We start from the raw sequence: 14,446 nt of genomic DNA, 5'->3' as shown, positions 1-14,446 counted from the left end.
TTTTAATACTTGAAAATTATTTTTTTCTATGAATAAGATATTTTCAATGGCTATGCAACTAATAATTTTCAGAGTGTATTAGTACTTAATATCTAAATCTTCCTAGAAGAAGTGCTTTTCTATCTAATGTGGTTGGTTTAGAAAATTACTATTCTTTGAGACAACAGTGTATTTAAGGGAAAAAAAGTCATACTAGCTTACACATGCATTCAGGCAGCATGCAACAGAACAGCATATTGCTATTGTACATTCAACCACTTGCAAAAAAGGCAGGAAGGATTGGTCCTTCCTCATTAAAAACCCTGATAGTCTATTTCAGCATAAAATGTCAATTCAATAGATCCTCAGTATCTGACAACATACTTAGGATTTAGCAAATGGTATGTCCTTAATCAAACAATTGAAAATTTACAAAGACATCTTGTAAAAAATTTCATAGAATAAGAGTTACGTATCTTTTAAAATATGAATGGAAATGCAAGATTTTTTCCCTTCTCTTGTGTTGCAAGAATATGATGTATTTCTCTGTCATCTTATTTTTTCTACTCAGAAAAGAAATTCAGATTCCCGTCTTAAAGCAGCATCTATTTAGAGACAAGGCTCTCTACACTAGCTAGACTGTAAACTGTCATTTCAGGCTAGCTCTACAGATACAAGCTCCCAGTTGGGATCGTGTTTTGGAATTTGTCAGTGATTCGTACCAGGTATACTACTCATGTGTTTTGGGTGGCGATTTATAGTTTGTGAAGCATGCAGTATCTGTGTTTTATTGAGACCTGCCAGACAGTGTCTTCAGGTGCTTGTCAAAGTTAAAAACAAAATCAACATTTGCCTTTGGAGTCTAATACTAAGGGGGAAAGGGTGTAGAAAATCAACTTTGGCTGTGTGCCCAAAGACGGCAAATGTGTAAGTAAAAGCTTTATAGCATGATGAAAACTATACACGATGGAGGCTTACACTGTTAGGCAACCTTTTCTTGATATACTCTTTGCTAAATAAGACAGGAGTCAGTAAATCAGCACTGATTAAAAAAAATGACACAGGTCATAATTTCATGATGAAACACCAAAACTTATATAGCTGTTATTTTTTTCCGACTTAGTTCCATAAGTTCACAGAGAACATGAATCATAACATTTTTTTTTGCAAATTAAGGTTGATGAGAATTACAAGATTTAATGTGACTTTTTGATTAGTGCAATATAGTACAACTCTTTAAAAGTTAGTAGGTCTTAGTTCTACCAGAGGCAGTTTAGGTTTCTGATAAAACTGAGGCAGTTCTTACATGCATGTGACTTCTAATGTCAAAAAGCTTTTTGACAGTAATTTGTGAGTGATTCAGAAAGTGGAATGGAGACAAACTGGAAGAAAATACATACCCAGAACTCTTCTGGAGTTGCTTGGTCATGTTCTTTCCCATCCTCTTTCATGAACTGTTTCAATTTTTAACTTAAATGTCATGAAATCAACATCAGCTGTGACTGATATCAGCCAAGGCTGAAACTGTAATCAGAAAGTTTGATTGTTGGGCTTGGTGTTATGCTTTTTGACCCTGTTTTCCACGTTGTTTTAAATTCTAACTTTTATATGTCAAGTTAGTTTTAGTTGTAATTTTTAATTTCACTGTTTTCCAGTCAAGTTGTAGGTTCTTCTGAGATATGTCTGCTTAAAGTTTGTGCAAAAAACTGACAAAAGTCTCATGAAACTTTATACATCATTTAATTTCAACTGTAATTCTAGGGAGTGTTTTAAAGCAGCACGGTAATGATATCTTTAGCGACATTGGTATTATAGAAGGTTATAGTTTTTGTAGTTCTGAAACAGAAATTCTTGGATCAATTTGCTTTTGTAATTCATAGCAATAGGCATGGATGATATAAACCTGAAACCAGAGAATTTTTCCAGGAGAACTGTCTTGCTGCCAGTGCTTCTATCAGGATGCCTGGGGTTTTAAGATGAATAGCAACAGAAATTATCCTGCAAGTTTCTTCAGTTTGGTCATGGGCAGGCCCTCCTAGTACACAAACTTAGATCAATCTTGTTATACTCTGTTTGGTTTAATTACTAATACAATCATAGGCTAAAATTGCTTTTCATCTATTCTGGTTCCTTTTCTCTCCTAAGTAATAACGGTAATGGCTATGAACATATCCAAGGTTTACATGCCATAATGATTACCATAATGAACACTTCTTTTATTAAGATGTATATTAATCCAATTATAGCCTTGAGAGTTCCTACAAAGCATTAAAATGTGCAGTTGTCTTCATTCTTGGCTAAAGACGACTGCTATCCATTAATGAATTTTCATAGGAGAACTAGTACAAGAAGTTAAACTCTTCCTTTGAAGGTAAAGAATTAGTTTTTCTGGAAAAGAGGAAATTGTTCCTGAACTGCATGTATGAATTTGTTTGTTTTGGCCCCTGAAGGGAAAGCTACTTCTAAGAGCACAGAATGCATTTATCCTCACAGCACAGCTATTACCTAAAACTTGTATTGCTTGTTGTGAGAGCAACTTTAGGATTTTTCATATATCTTTTTACAAAATCATGTCCAGTTCAAAACATTTAATATCCCATACCTGTTTAAAACTCTGATGTAAAACTGTAATTATTCCATAGTGTTCATTGATTTACTGACAGATAAGTAAATAAGTTGCTCATTTTGTTTTCCTGTGTAGTGGAAAAAAATAACTTCCATCTGGAATTGCATTTGACATTTTAGAATTTAAATTGGTTCCAGGACTGTTAAATGTAGGATTAACAAAGTCTTAAAGTCCTTGACAATTCTAGTCATTTGGTTTAGGCTATACATGCTCTTACTAATTTTAAAAAAGACCATTTTGCATAAAAGGAACTGTTAATATAACATATTTCCCATGTGTTCCATATTGATATGGTATTTTGGGAGGAACTTTTTCCCTTTAAACGATTAACTTCTGGTTTAGTGTTGGGAAATTTAAAACTTTGATGGAGTAGAGCTGTTGTATTTTTGTTTGTTAACAGATATGTACAGATGCACATGTGAATGTATAGTGTACAGTTGTATAGACAGGCTTTCCATGTGATACCTTTCTTGCCTTAGTCACTACCATTACCACTCAAACTTTTTGAGTATTGGAAATATTTTTTTGCATGTAAAGCCCTTTAATTTTAACAAATATTTCTTAGCTATTACTGTTCAGTATTGCATGCTCATTTGCCTTAGTATCACATAATGAAATTTCTGTAGGAAAGCTGTGTGATACGAACCTGAAGATGTATTGCTAACCTTAAAATATCAACAAAATGCACTTCTCTTAATTGTGGGAGTCTTGAAAGCAATTTCTTGTCTAAAAGGAAAATGAAAAAATTTCTTGTATACTTTTAATTTATGCAATGTAATAATACTTAGGACCATTTTGAGGCAGCTTCCGTCTTTTGCATCCGATTGTGTATGACTAGATTTTATTTCCTTCTCTGGAATGAAAGGAATAAGCTTTCAGATGTTAACATACTGCAAATATTCAAATTGATCCTATTTGATGACATAAAAAATTTAGTGAAATCCCTCCAAGCAAGAGAGAATACGTATCTAAAGACCCTAAGAATTCTCCCTGAAGAATTCCTAAGAATTGGTGTCACCCTGAATTCTCTAAGTGACACCAATAAGGAGTTTTTCTGGAAAATTAACTTGACAATACAAATTGGCAAATACAAGGCATATCACTGTAACAGTGAAAAAGTAGTTTGAAAAAAGGCACTGTAGTTTCACACATCATGTGTTTGTAGTCTTCAACACCCTCTTTTTTATTATTTTCTTTTGCAATTGCATTTTTAATACAACTGACTTTTTTCAAACAAACTATCTTTAATGCTTAATATGTATCTGTAGCACGTAAATAAATAACTATTCTGATAAGACTGTCTTGCTGAAAATATAGTGGTTTTCACTGAAAATTATTGAGAGTGTATTTTACAAAGAAAACTTTGGGAAGAAGAAGTGACTCTACAGTTACTGTGGGTAATGTCAAAAAAAGTAATATGTAACATAAATTCTATTGCAACTGGCTTGTTTGTTTCTGATAAGAAATGAAGTTCCTGACTGCAGTGGAAGTAAAAATAAAATGGGAACTGTATTTATAATACACTGATTTTGTGTTTCAGCAGGTCTTTGTGATATAAATGAAGGTACAGTGGTGCCAGAAGACCGCTGCAAGTCACCCACATCAGGTAATCATAACTTTCCCTGATCTTCAGTTTGTTATTTTCCCAGAAGATGGCATGCATTAAATTAACACTTAATAGTTAATTAATTATATAAAACCTGTTGTCCTCACACAAAGTGTTGAAACTGTCATAAATTTTGCCATGTTGCACAACTGCATTTTTAAAACAAGGCTGACTTAAGAGATACAATAGGAATATATCCGAAAGATGATTGAAGAGAGGTATAAGCTGAAATATTTATGCCTCAGGGGACATGCTGCACAATGGAATTTTGAAGCATTGACAAGAGATGCACAGATTCCTATAATCATTCATTTGATTGTGTTTTGTATTGCTCAAAAGTGGTAGAGATTATTTCTGAGCAGGTTTACTTTTGCTTCCTCATAAATGGCAAATTACTATTTTTCTGTGAAATCAGAGGTCTTCAGAAACCAGCGTCTTTAAAAAGTAGGAGTTTCCTACTTAATACGCTTCCTGCTGCACTTTTTTTTTAATTTTTCAGTTGTCACTGCTGTATGTGAATATTTTAAATGAAACTTTCAAAATCTGTTATTTTAATATTGGCTAGTTGAGGCTATAGCCATGTAAATAATTGATAATGAATGTCAATGTATTGCATTAGAATGAATAGTTTTTGTAGTAGCTGAAATTGTCACTTCACTTATATTTAAAGATATCAGTTTTTTTCATTCAAAACTACTCAAGGTTAAAGGACTCAACTGCAGATTTAAATGAAGTACGTAAAGTAGTATGTAGTGCAAAATACTAATCAAGATGAGAATCTAAAGATGGGCTCCTTTCCTACTGTAGCCTGTATCTTTCAAAGCCATATTCAAAGCATAACAAATCAAAACATTGTGTTTGTAGCTCTAGTAGAAATTTTAACATGAATTTTCATTTTGGATTTGATTTGTCTTTTGATGATCATTTTAGATTGTGCAAAACACTCCTCTAGATCAGTCAATGTCATTTTCATTTTTGCTAGCTCTTTCTTAGAGAAAATTTGATTTATTTATAATTAAAGCAAACCTAGCTGTGAGCTGTAATTTAAAGTCTTACCTGAAGGTGTGATTTCATGATAGATCTGTGTTGCTAAGTATTGGCATGCTGAAGTCACCAACTTCAGTATAGTTTATAAAGAAAGCATTTTTTACAGTTTTGAGAATAAAGTGCATGTTTCCTATTTCATTTTTACATGTTGAGACCAGTGCCTGAAAAAAATTTGCCATTCATTGCTGCAGTTGCAGTAAAACCTTTCTCTATCATGGTTGAGCATAGTTATCAATTCACTATGGCATTTGGATTTGACCCACTTAAAAAGTCTGGGCTAAATCTCTTTTCTAGTATGGTGCTATAACATGTCTGCAATGAACAGTTAATTAATCGTAACCTTTAATGTGTATCCTTTTTTCCCCCTGCTCCAGAATCACCCAAATGTCAGCCCAAACAACTCCTAACTTGTACTACTTAAAACACTGTGTATTTTAAATAAGAGGATTTTTTCATCATTGGGTGTTGAAGTAGAGTAGAACTTAATTCTGCAACAGTAATGAAGACAAGTCCAAAAATTAAAATTCAGGTTTATGGAAAATGCCTAAATTTAACAATTGGCTTCTCCTGCCTTTTTCCTGCTTGTTTGAGTTGAGTGTGAGCTGAAGAAGGTTAAAAAATTATGTCTAAAATACCAAAAATAGTGAATGGTCAAAAGATAGAGGGGGAATGCAGCTGTTGTGGTCACCTGTAAGACAGAAAATTCTAATAGTGAGGTTGAACTGTGCCTTGCTTCCCTCGATTCTGACCTCTGCTCTCAGAGAATGAGATGAAGCTTATGGTAGACTTCTCAATTTTTTCTTTGAAAAAAATCTTGGATACACCACCCTGGTATGGAAATAATTTGTTGATGTTTGTGAAGAGAGAAGAACTGCAATTCCTTAGCTTTGGTTTGAATTTTGTGTCTTTTCTGAGCAAAAGCACAAGACTGAAAGCAAACTTGAAAGTGGCATTTAGCTTTTCAGAGGTAAGAGGACCTCTGAAATTTACTGCAGAGTATTGGCAAGCTTGAGTAGAAGGATGGAGGCTAAATTTAAGGAAACCTTTTGCAATCTAGAGGCTTTCTAGTTAAGAGGAAAATACACAAACACAAAATATTTGCATGTTACTAGCTCTAAGATTAGAGGATGGGATTGGCAATTGAATGCCCTATTGGCTTTCATTATTACAATGTGTTCTGTAAAAGAGACCAGTCACTGTTTGAACTGAAGTCTGCAATTGCTCAAATCCACCTTTCCATGTCAAAGTAAAGAGAAGTGGAAGGTAACTTCCATTAGACCTCCTGTAGTGGATGGTTATATAGATGAGAGGACTGTGAAAGGGACAGCCTGCCTTTGCAAATTGGGAGAGTATCCTACAGTTTCAGTAAAACAACTATAGAAATACTGTGAAAATACAGGAGGAATAATCTTACCTCCTGCTTTTTCTACAGATGTCAAGCAGTAATAGGCTTAGACTCTGGGAGTGTTTCTCTGACCTAAAACATTGTACAGCATTTAAATGATCAAGTTTTTGTCTTCAGAAGTGCCAAAAGGCTTGTGTCTATTCTAGTTTTAAACTTCAACAATATATAATTCAGTCAAATTTGAAAATTTTTAGATGAATTATTTTAATTTCCTGGCAATGTTTTAATTCCATGACTATGATAAGCCTGAATTTGGGGTCACTGAACTGATCATTTGCCATGATCAGTTTTTCAGGGTTGAGATACAGAAAAATCCAGGTGGCAGTATAGGCTCAGAGTTGTGTGCACAGTAGTTGAAGAACTGTGGTCCAACAGTGATTTACTGCATTGGAAAAAAAACCCAACAGCTTTATAAAACTTGTGTTTATTGTTACAGCTGTGTTTTGTGAATCATAACTTAGGCTAATCTCTGTGTCTGAAGCAATGATTAGTAGAGCCATTTAGTTATTCAGTGTAAACATTTGTTCAATGAAGAAATTACTTCTAGCAATAAACTCACTGCAATGTGCAGCATCGTACCTTGCCTTATAATTTCTGTGGCTAATTCCAGTATGGCAGAATCCTGTCATGCCAAAGTAATTTACACTTTATAATATCTAGTATGGCTACAGAGAATATCAGTGTTTGATATTTTCTTTGTGTCTTTGTTAAACTCAAAACTTGTTTCATATATGTATACATCTATTATATAATAGATGTATACATATATTGTATAATAGATGTATATTTTATATGTATTGATATACATTTATTTATTGTGTCAAAGATATACTCCTTCATTCATGTCAAATGTATATACATTTCATTCTGTCTTCACTTGTAGGTTCTGGTTCACCAAACAATTCTGATGATGAACAAAAAATGAATAATTTTATAGAAAAGGGTACAGTATTTTTCTTTAGTCTTATTTTTTCTTTAGTTCACCTTTTGATACACTTAGATTGATATTTTTTTTTCTTTTTGTATTAAAATATTATTTACAGTGAAGACCAAAAGCAGAAAGTTTTCCAAGATGGTAACCAATGACATAGGTAGGAACTAGAAAAATTCTACTCTTTCTAATCCAGTGTCTTACTCTATGCAGCACTAACCCAGCAGCAAAAAAAAAAAAAAAAGGCAAAATAACAGCCGAACTTCAATGCATTGTAATTAATTTTTTCATTCTTTATGCTAATTGGTAATTCTGTGAGCTGCTTCCGTACTAAATACGCAAATACACTGGGCACAATAATTTTTTTAAAAATCAAGGGTATTGGTGTTTTTCTCTGATTTTACAATTGCGCTTCTCTTTTTTTTCTGGATGGGTGAAATTCTAATACATAGTAAGAGTTCAGTCTATGCAAGTCACAACATGATTCCACTACTTTTGTGAAGGTGTGCTGGTTTTGGGAACATATGGCTGATACCATTTCTTTTTTATATGTTGTATTCGTAGCCGTATGGTCAGATTTTTCTATGGCTGTGGTCAAAAAAGAGGTACTATTGTGGTTTCATTTATTCACTTGGAAAGAGGACTGGCTTGTACAGTAATTTCATGATTACAAGCCGCACTGACTATAACCTGCATCGCCGGGTGTTGGCAAACATTTCGTTCTTTGTCCATAAATAAACCGCACCCAATTATAAGCTGCTCTGTCATTTGCAGCGAGGACCCATGTGCAACAAAGTTGCCAAATAGTAACAGAATCGCGGCATGGCGGGGTTTACTGGCTCGGCTCAGACCGTGCGGGCTTGGGGCTGCCAACGGGGCTGGGTGGCCCAGCTCGGCGCTGCTGCTTGGCAGGGCCGCTTGGGGCGGCCGCTGCTGGGCTCCCTCCCCCCAGCCCGGTGCTGCGCCGCAGTGGCAGGGGGGCACGTAGCCCGCCGGCACCCACGGCGGTGGTGGGAGGCGGGGATGGAGCCCGCTGGTACCCAGGGCGGCGGCAGGCGGGCACGGGAACCCCCCGCCTCCCCCCGTGCGGCAGGGCCAGCAGGAGGGATCCTCCCGCCTCCCTCCCGGGCTGTGGGGATGGCAACACGGAGCCCCCCCGCCTTCTCCCCGGGCCGCGGGGCCAACAGGAAGGAACCCCCCGTCTCTACCCCGGGCTGCGCTGCCTGAAGGAGGGAGCTCCCCCGCCTCCTCCCCCACCCCGTGCCGCTGGCACTGAGCCAGCTCCACCCGCTGCACAACGGAGTAACCAATTTGTAACAATCACGTAAATGGTGGATTTTACTGGCAGGTGCTTGACTTGGTGCCTCGATTTGCACTTCTGGGGTTGGAAATGTCAGAAAATTATTCACATATTGGCCGCTCCTGAGTGTAAGCCGCATTTCCAGTGTGGGAGCAAAATTTTGGTCAAAACGGTGCGGCTTGTAATTGTGAAATTACTGTATATATAAGTATACCCCACTGCTGTTCCAGAACTCTTTTCTGCATCCAACAGTGGCAGAATACCCTACCAGCTCTGGACTTGTCTTAGTTTGGCAACAGAATTGCCTTGGGATATGTTGTATGCAGGTAGATTGAACCCTTTCATGCCTGGAATGGCAATAACTCTGCTTCTGACAACTGACTCATTAAATAAAAGAAAGCAAGAGGCTGTTTGATTTAGCTTTGGGAAAGGGACTCTTCTTCCTTAACTGGGATATGGTTACTTTCATTGCAGAATCACTTTGCTAATGTTCATTTTGTTTTCATTTAGCGAATTAGTATATCATTGCAGGATAATTTATTTTTATCTCTTCAGTCAGTTTAGGTTGAAATTATGTAGTAAAACTAGTTGCTAAGCTACTATTTCACAGGTTGTGTGGAAGCAAATCTTAAGACTGGGGAGGAAGAGATTTCTTTTCCTGAAGTCTCCCTTTGGTTTTTCTGTTTGCCAAGTTAATTTTTGTCCTAAAATATTAATCTCTTTCATCATAACTCGGTATTTGAGACAAAAAATCATTCAAAATTCAGGGTGACAAACAGAAGTATGACACAAATATCCTTTAAAATTGAGGTACAGAATGAGAAAATACTGTACAAAGGGCATATTTTTTGTTCTGTGTTGAGTACTTCTTGCAATGGCAGTCAGAAATGGCTGAGAAAATGAATTTTGGGGCAGTAAAAGTCTGAATATAAGTCAAGAAAGCAAATGGCTGTCAATAATACATTATGTGAATTCATCTGTAATTAAAAAGAACATATTGTCTTTTATCTGAGCATTAATATGTCCCCCTAAAGGAAATTCAACGTAACTGGAACCTAATGTTCAGGTTGAGAAAAACATGAAAAAACAGCACCTAATCTTGTGCTTCTATCAATGTCCATTGAGATAATGTTTTCCTTTTGTCTCTTTTGAACATAAGACACACAGTCTTGTGCAAAATACATTGAAAAAGTGACTGACTGTGGCATCTTTTTTTTTTCTCCACTTATTTTCAGAGAGTTATGTTAGAGCATTAATAAAGTATGCTAATGAGGATTCTATAGAGCCATTCCCATCTGTTTCAGCTGGAAGCCTTTCAACTGAAAGTATTAGGAATGTTTTTCACAGCTAAAAAAAGCAAAACATTTATTTATAAGCAATGCATTCTTCAGGGTGTAAGTTATACTGTGATTTGTGTAATTTGCACAGTTTATTGGAAGCTTAAAGATAATTATTTAGTTTGCATTTTCCTAGTTTTGAGTGATTTGCTGTGCACTGAATGTTATTCTTTCACTACCATGTTTTCTATAGCTTATCTGGCTTGCTTATTCTGGCTCTTTCTGAACTTACATTCTGAGCTCTTCCACGAAAATAAAACACATTTTCTGTGTTAATAGCTGCATGTTTTTGCTTTTCATTGTCTTAAACTGAATTCACAACCAAATGTGCATGGACAACAAGTTTGGTAACATATATCACTGTCATTAACATCACCATGTTGTATGAAACAAATTGTTTGCCATCAACTGTGTTCTCAGGAATGAGTTTGTATTTGATGTACATGGCATGGTCATAACTCTTTGCACTGGCACATAGAGCCATCAGTTCAAGTTCTTTCCATTCTTCGTCAATGTGTGAAATACAACCGGCTAAATGTGGTGCAAAAGCAAATTAAAATCATCTACATTGGTAACTTCAGTTGCTGATAATATCACTCCTGTGTTTGTCACATGGGAACTGGGAGCAAGAGAATACTGCTAGCCAAGTGTGAAGTAATTTCATTTCAGTGTTAGGGCTGCAAGATGGTAACATCACACATGCAGTTATAAAGATGAAGCCATTGTCAATTTATCACTTTATTGCAACTGATGCAGAGCATCGTCATTTCTACAGATTTCTATAATTAGTTACAGTAACAAAGAAGGTTTCTGTGATTGATGAGAGAATCAAAAAACTATGTAAAACTGAAACAAGAGTCCAAGTAAAACTTTGAAACAAAAAAAAGCCCATATTAAAAAATATGCAAATACTTCATGCACCAACATTTCGATCAGTTGTTCTGGTTTGTTGTCTTCTTCTAAATACTCAACCTTGAATGCTGTGTTCTAAGGAATGGATAGTAAATCAAGTTAAAGACCTGTCATGAATGTGTTGCTTTTGGGTCATATTTACCTTTTATTTGCATCAAAGATAAACCTTGAAAAGATTAAAGTTGTTACCTTGGAGATATTGAGATACTTGATTTAAGTAAGCATTTCTAGAAATTTTAGAAAGTACTATGGCCATTATTGAATCCACCCCATTCTCTTAAAAATGTAATGTATTAGAAAGTATAAACAATATGCTCCGAAGTAATATGCAGAAGCATACTAAATGTAAATGAATTTACAAAAAAAATTACTAGGAAGTACTTATTTTCTAAGGCTGTGTCATTTTTATAGAAAGACATTGGGATCCAACTTCAGTGGAAGCAAAATATTCAGTTGTTTTACTCATAATTTGGTTAGTTAAGTATTTGTCACGAAGTGATACAGATGATTAAATATTATAGCTACAAATTGTGTTGGAAGTTAAGATATAGCAACCATTTCTGGAAAAACTTTTCTTTCTTAATAAAGATGCCTGCAAAATATAGTAGATTTTAAAACCTTTATAACTGTTTTAGTGGCCTACATTTCAAACATTTCTCAGGAAAATTGATCCTAGTCATTTCCTGCACTTTATACATTTAAAAATAGTTGCAAACAGTATTGGTAGAAGACTTAAGCTGAGTATATTTATTTCCAAACTTTTATAATCCTTGATGTTAGTATTGATGGAGGTTTCTTACATTATTTGCATTCTAAGTGTATACCTAAATTTTTCAAACATTGCTGTAATAATTGAATGTTAATGCTGTTTTCATCGAATCAAATTTTAAGATGTTCATAAATAAGTTCTTATTTGCTCTAGTGTCAAAGACCATTTCTTTCAATGTGTTTTAATACTTTGATATAATTTTGGAAGTATTCAAGTACATGTTTTCTTACAGTTTCTTGTAAATTGTTTTTATTATTCTCATATGAATTTTAGAAATTTCAACATTTGTTAATTGGTAATGTAAATATTTCACTTTGTGTAGTTGTCAAATATAGAATAATTTGGAAATTTTGGTATCTCTAACAAATTCTAAACTGCTTAATTGTCATGTGATGTTATATTAAATAGGCTTCATAAGTTGTTGTTTTCTTGGTTGTCAAAATTCCAAGATGTCTCCTTCATAATCATCAGAATTTTATTTTAAAAGAAAATTAATGGAGGAGAAATCACTGTGTAGCTTTCAAACTGACATGCTATACATTTTAAAGTATCAGCTCAGGATAACCCACTGAAAATGAAATGTGCTTTTACTTCTAAGCCACAGCTTCTTATTGAGAAGTCTTCTCAGGCTTCAGGTTTTCTTCATTGAACTGAAGGTTGTTCTTGCTATACTGACACATAACATGTTATGGAAAGGTAATCTTTAATATTTTAACACCTACATTCCCAAGCCTAACCTGTGAGAAATCTCCAAGAATCCTTGGGTTTCGACAGTTCTCTAATATGATACCTGATTATGTGTATTGGCAGAATGTGTGTGTGTGCACCTGTGTGTTATTGTAGGTTTTCTAATTTAGAGAAATACTAAATGTAGGTCTAAACCCAGGCAAAACAGTCACTGTTGCCTTGAGCAGCAGTGTGCCAGGAAGAACATAACAGCTCCCTGATCTGTGTCCTTGTCTCGCACCAACTGTACTGGGCTGTAAGTGCTGCACCAACCACCACCCCCAAGAGAGATACTGAACTGTGATATGATAGCTACTACATGAAGTCAGCCACATGCAGCAGGAGCAGTCAGCATCACCTCTGCGCTGTTGTACAGCTGGAGTGAAAAGCCTGACACTGCATGTTCTCTCTGTAGATCTCCATCTTGAATCTTCTGTTTTTCTGATTTATAGCTTTTGCTGTGTACAAGGTGTCCAGCATGTTGCTGGCTTTCATCTGAGGCATAAAAAACCTGAATTTATCAAAAAATGTAAAACTCAAGCCAATGTGAATACAAGCAGGGTTTTTTTTATGCTCAGTAATGTTAGTTGAAAAGGACTTTGCTGGTGAAATATTTCTATTTTCTTACTGCATGTTTAGGCAGTTTTTTGTTTTAAACGCTAGATGGCACCATTGCTGTTGGAATAGGTTCTTACTTCTCATTTACATTTGAATTATTTAGGTTTCTGACACATTAACATATGTTTTGAAATGTTGGGGTTTTTTTGCATAGCACAGTAATTCACAGTTTCCAATAATGATATCCTTTTTAACAATTCATGTTTCCTCTTGTCCTATTAACGAGGCATAGTTCAGTGTATGTTGAAAATTGACAAATTTGTTTTATCTTACCAGCCTAGTTCACACAGCTGGCCTTTTAGAAAGGAACAAAAAGCTAAAATGGGATTGGCTCTCACAATCCAATGTATTTGCCTGTATTTACTATTATGTGTTATAATATCTATAATATCTGTAACCTTGAAATGTCTTTTTTTTTTAATCAGTTTTCTCTCATTTTCTCCCAGTTATTAAGATTGTGCTAAATGTTTTTATTTGAAAAGCCAAGAGTGATTGTACTGGTCTTCAGTAAGTTAAATAGGTTAAGGTATTTTCACATAGTGAAAGCTGTTAAAAGCAAAAAATAGCTCCAGTTATTTTCTGTGCAAATACAGTAATTTCACGATTACAAGCCGCACGGACTATAAGCCGCATCGCCGGGTGGTGGCAAACATTTCGTTCTTTGTCCATACACAAACCACACTCAAAAGCTGCTCTGTCGTTTGCAACGAGGACCTGCGTGCAACAAAGTTGCCACATAGTAACAGAATCGTGGCATGGCAGGGTTTACTGGCTTGGCTCAGGCTGTGCAGGCTCGGAGTTGCCTACGGGGCTGGGTGGCCCCACTCGGCGCTGCCGCTCGGGGCCGGCTGCTGCCACCGCCGCTTGGCTCGCTCGCCCCAGCCCGGCGCTGCGCCGCGGTGGCAGAGGGGCACGGAGCCCGCTGGCACCCATGGCAGTGATGGGAGGCAGGGATGGAGCCCAGTGGCACCCACGGCGGCGGCAGCAGGAGGGGATGGGAGCCCTGCGCCTCCCCCTGAGCTGCGGGGCCAACAGGAGGGAGCCCCCCGTCTCTCCCCACCCCCCCCCCACCCCGTGCTGCCGGAGCGGAGTGGTTCCACCCGCCGTGCAACACAGTAACCAATTTGTAACGATCACGTAAATGCCGGGTTTTACTGGCAGGTGCTCGACTTGGCAGTTTGCACTGACTC

General features: G+C 36.3%; 1 protein-coding gene across 6 annotated transcripts in view; it reads left to right on the top strand.

Annotated features, from left to right (window-relative positions):
• STXBP5 (syntaxin binding protein 5) overlaps positions 1-14,446 on the top strand; it is a 107,804-nt gene that overhangs the window by 75,871 nt on the left and 17,487 nt on the right. For 2 of the 6 annotated variants that reach the window (XM_033054194.2, XM_033054192.2), the window contains exon 19: positions 4,149-4,211. In XM_033054194.2, the coding sequence (XP_032910085.1) occupies positions 4,149-4,211 (63 nt within the window). Of the gene's footprint in view, positions 1-4,145; positions 4,212-7,546; positions 7,607-7,706; positions 7,755-14,446 lie in introns of all 6 variants that reach the window. The other 4 variants (XM_033054193.2, XM_033054191.2, XM_033054190.2 and 1 more) reach the window with 3 other exon arrangements.

The sequence above is a fragment of the Catharus ustulatus genome, chromosome 3, assembly GCF_009819885.2.
Source record: "Catharus ustulatus isolate bCatUst1 chromosome 3, bCatUst1.pri.v2, whole genome shotgun sequence".
NCBI lineage: Eukaryota > Metazoa > Chordata > Aves > Passeriformes > Turdidae > Catharus > Catharus ustulatus.
The sequence above is the reverse complement of the archived record's forward strand: the minus strand, read 5'-3'. Positions and strand labels throughout refer to the sequence as shown.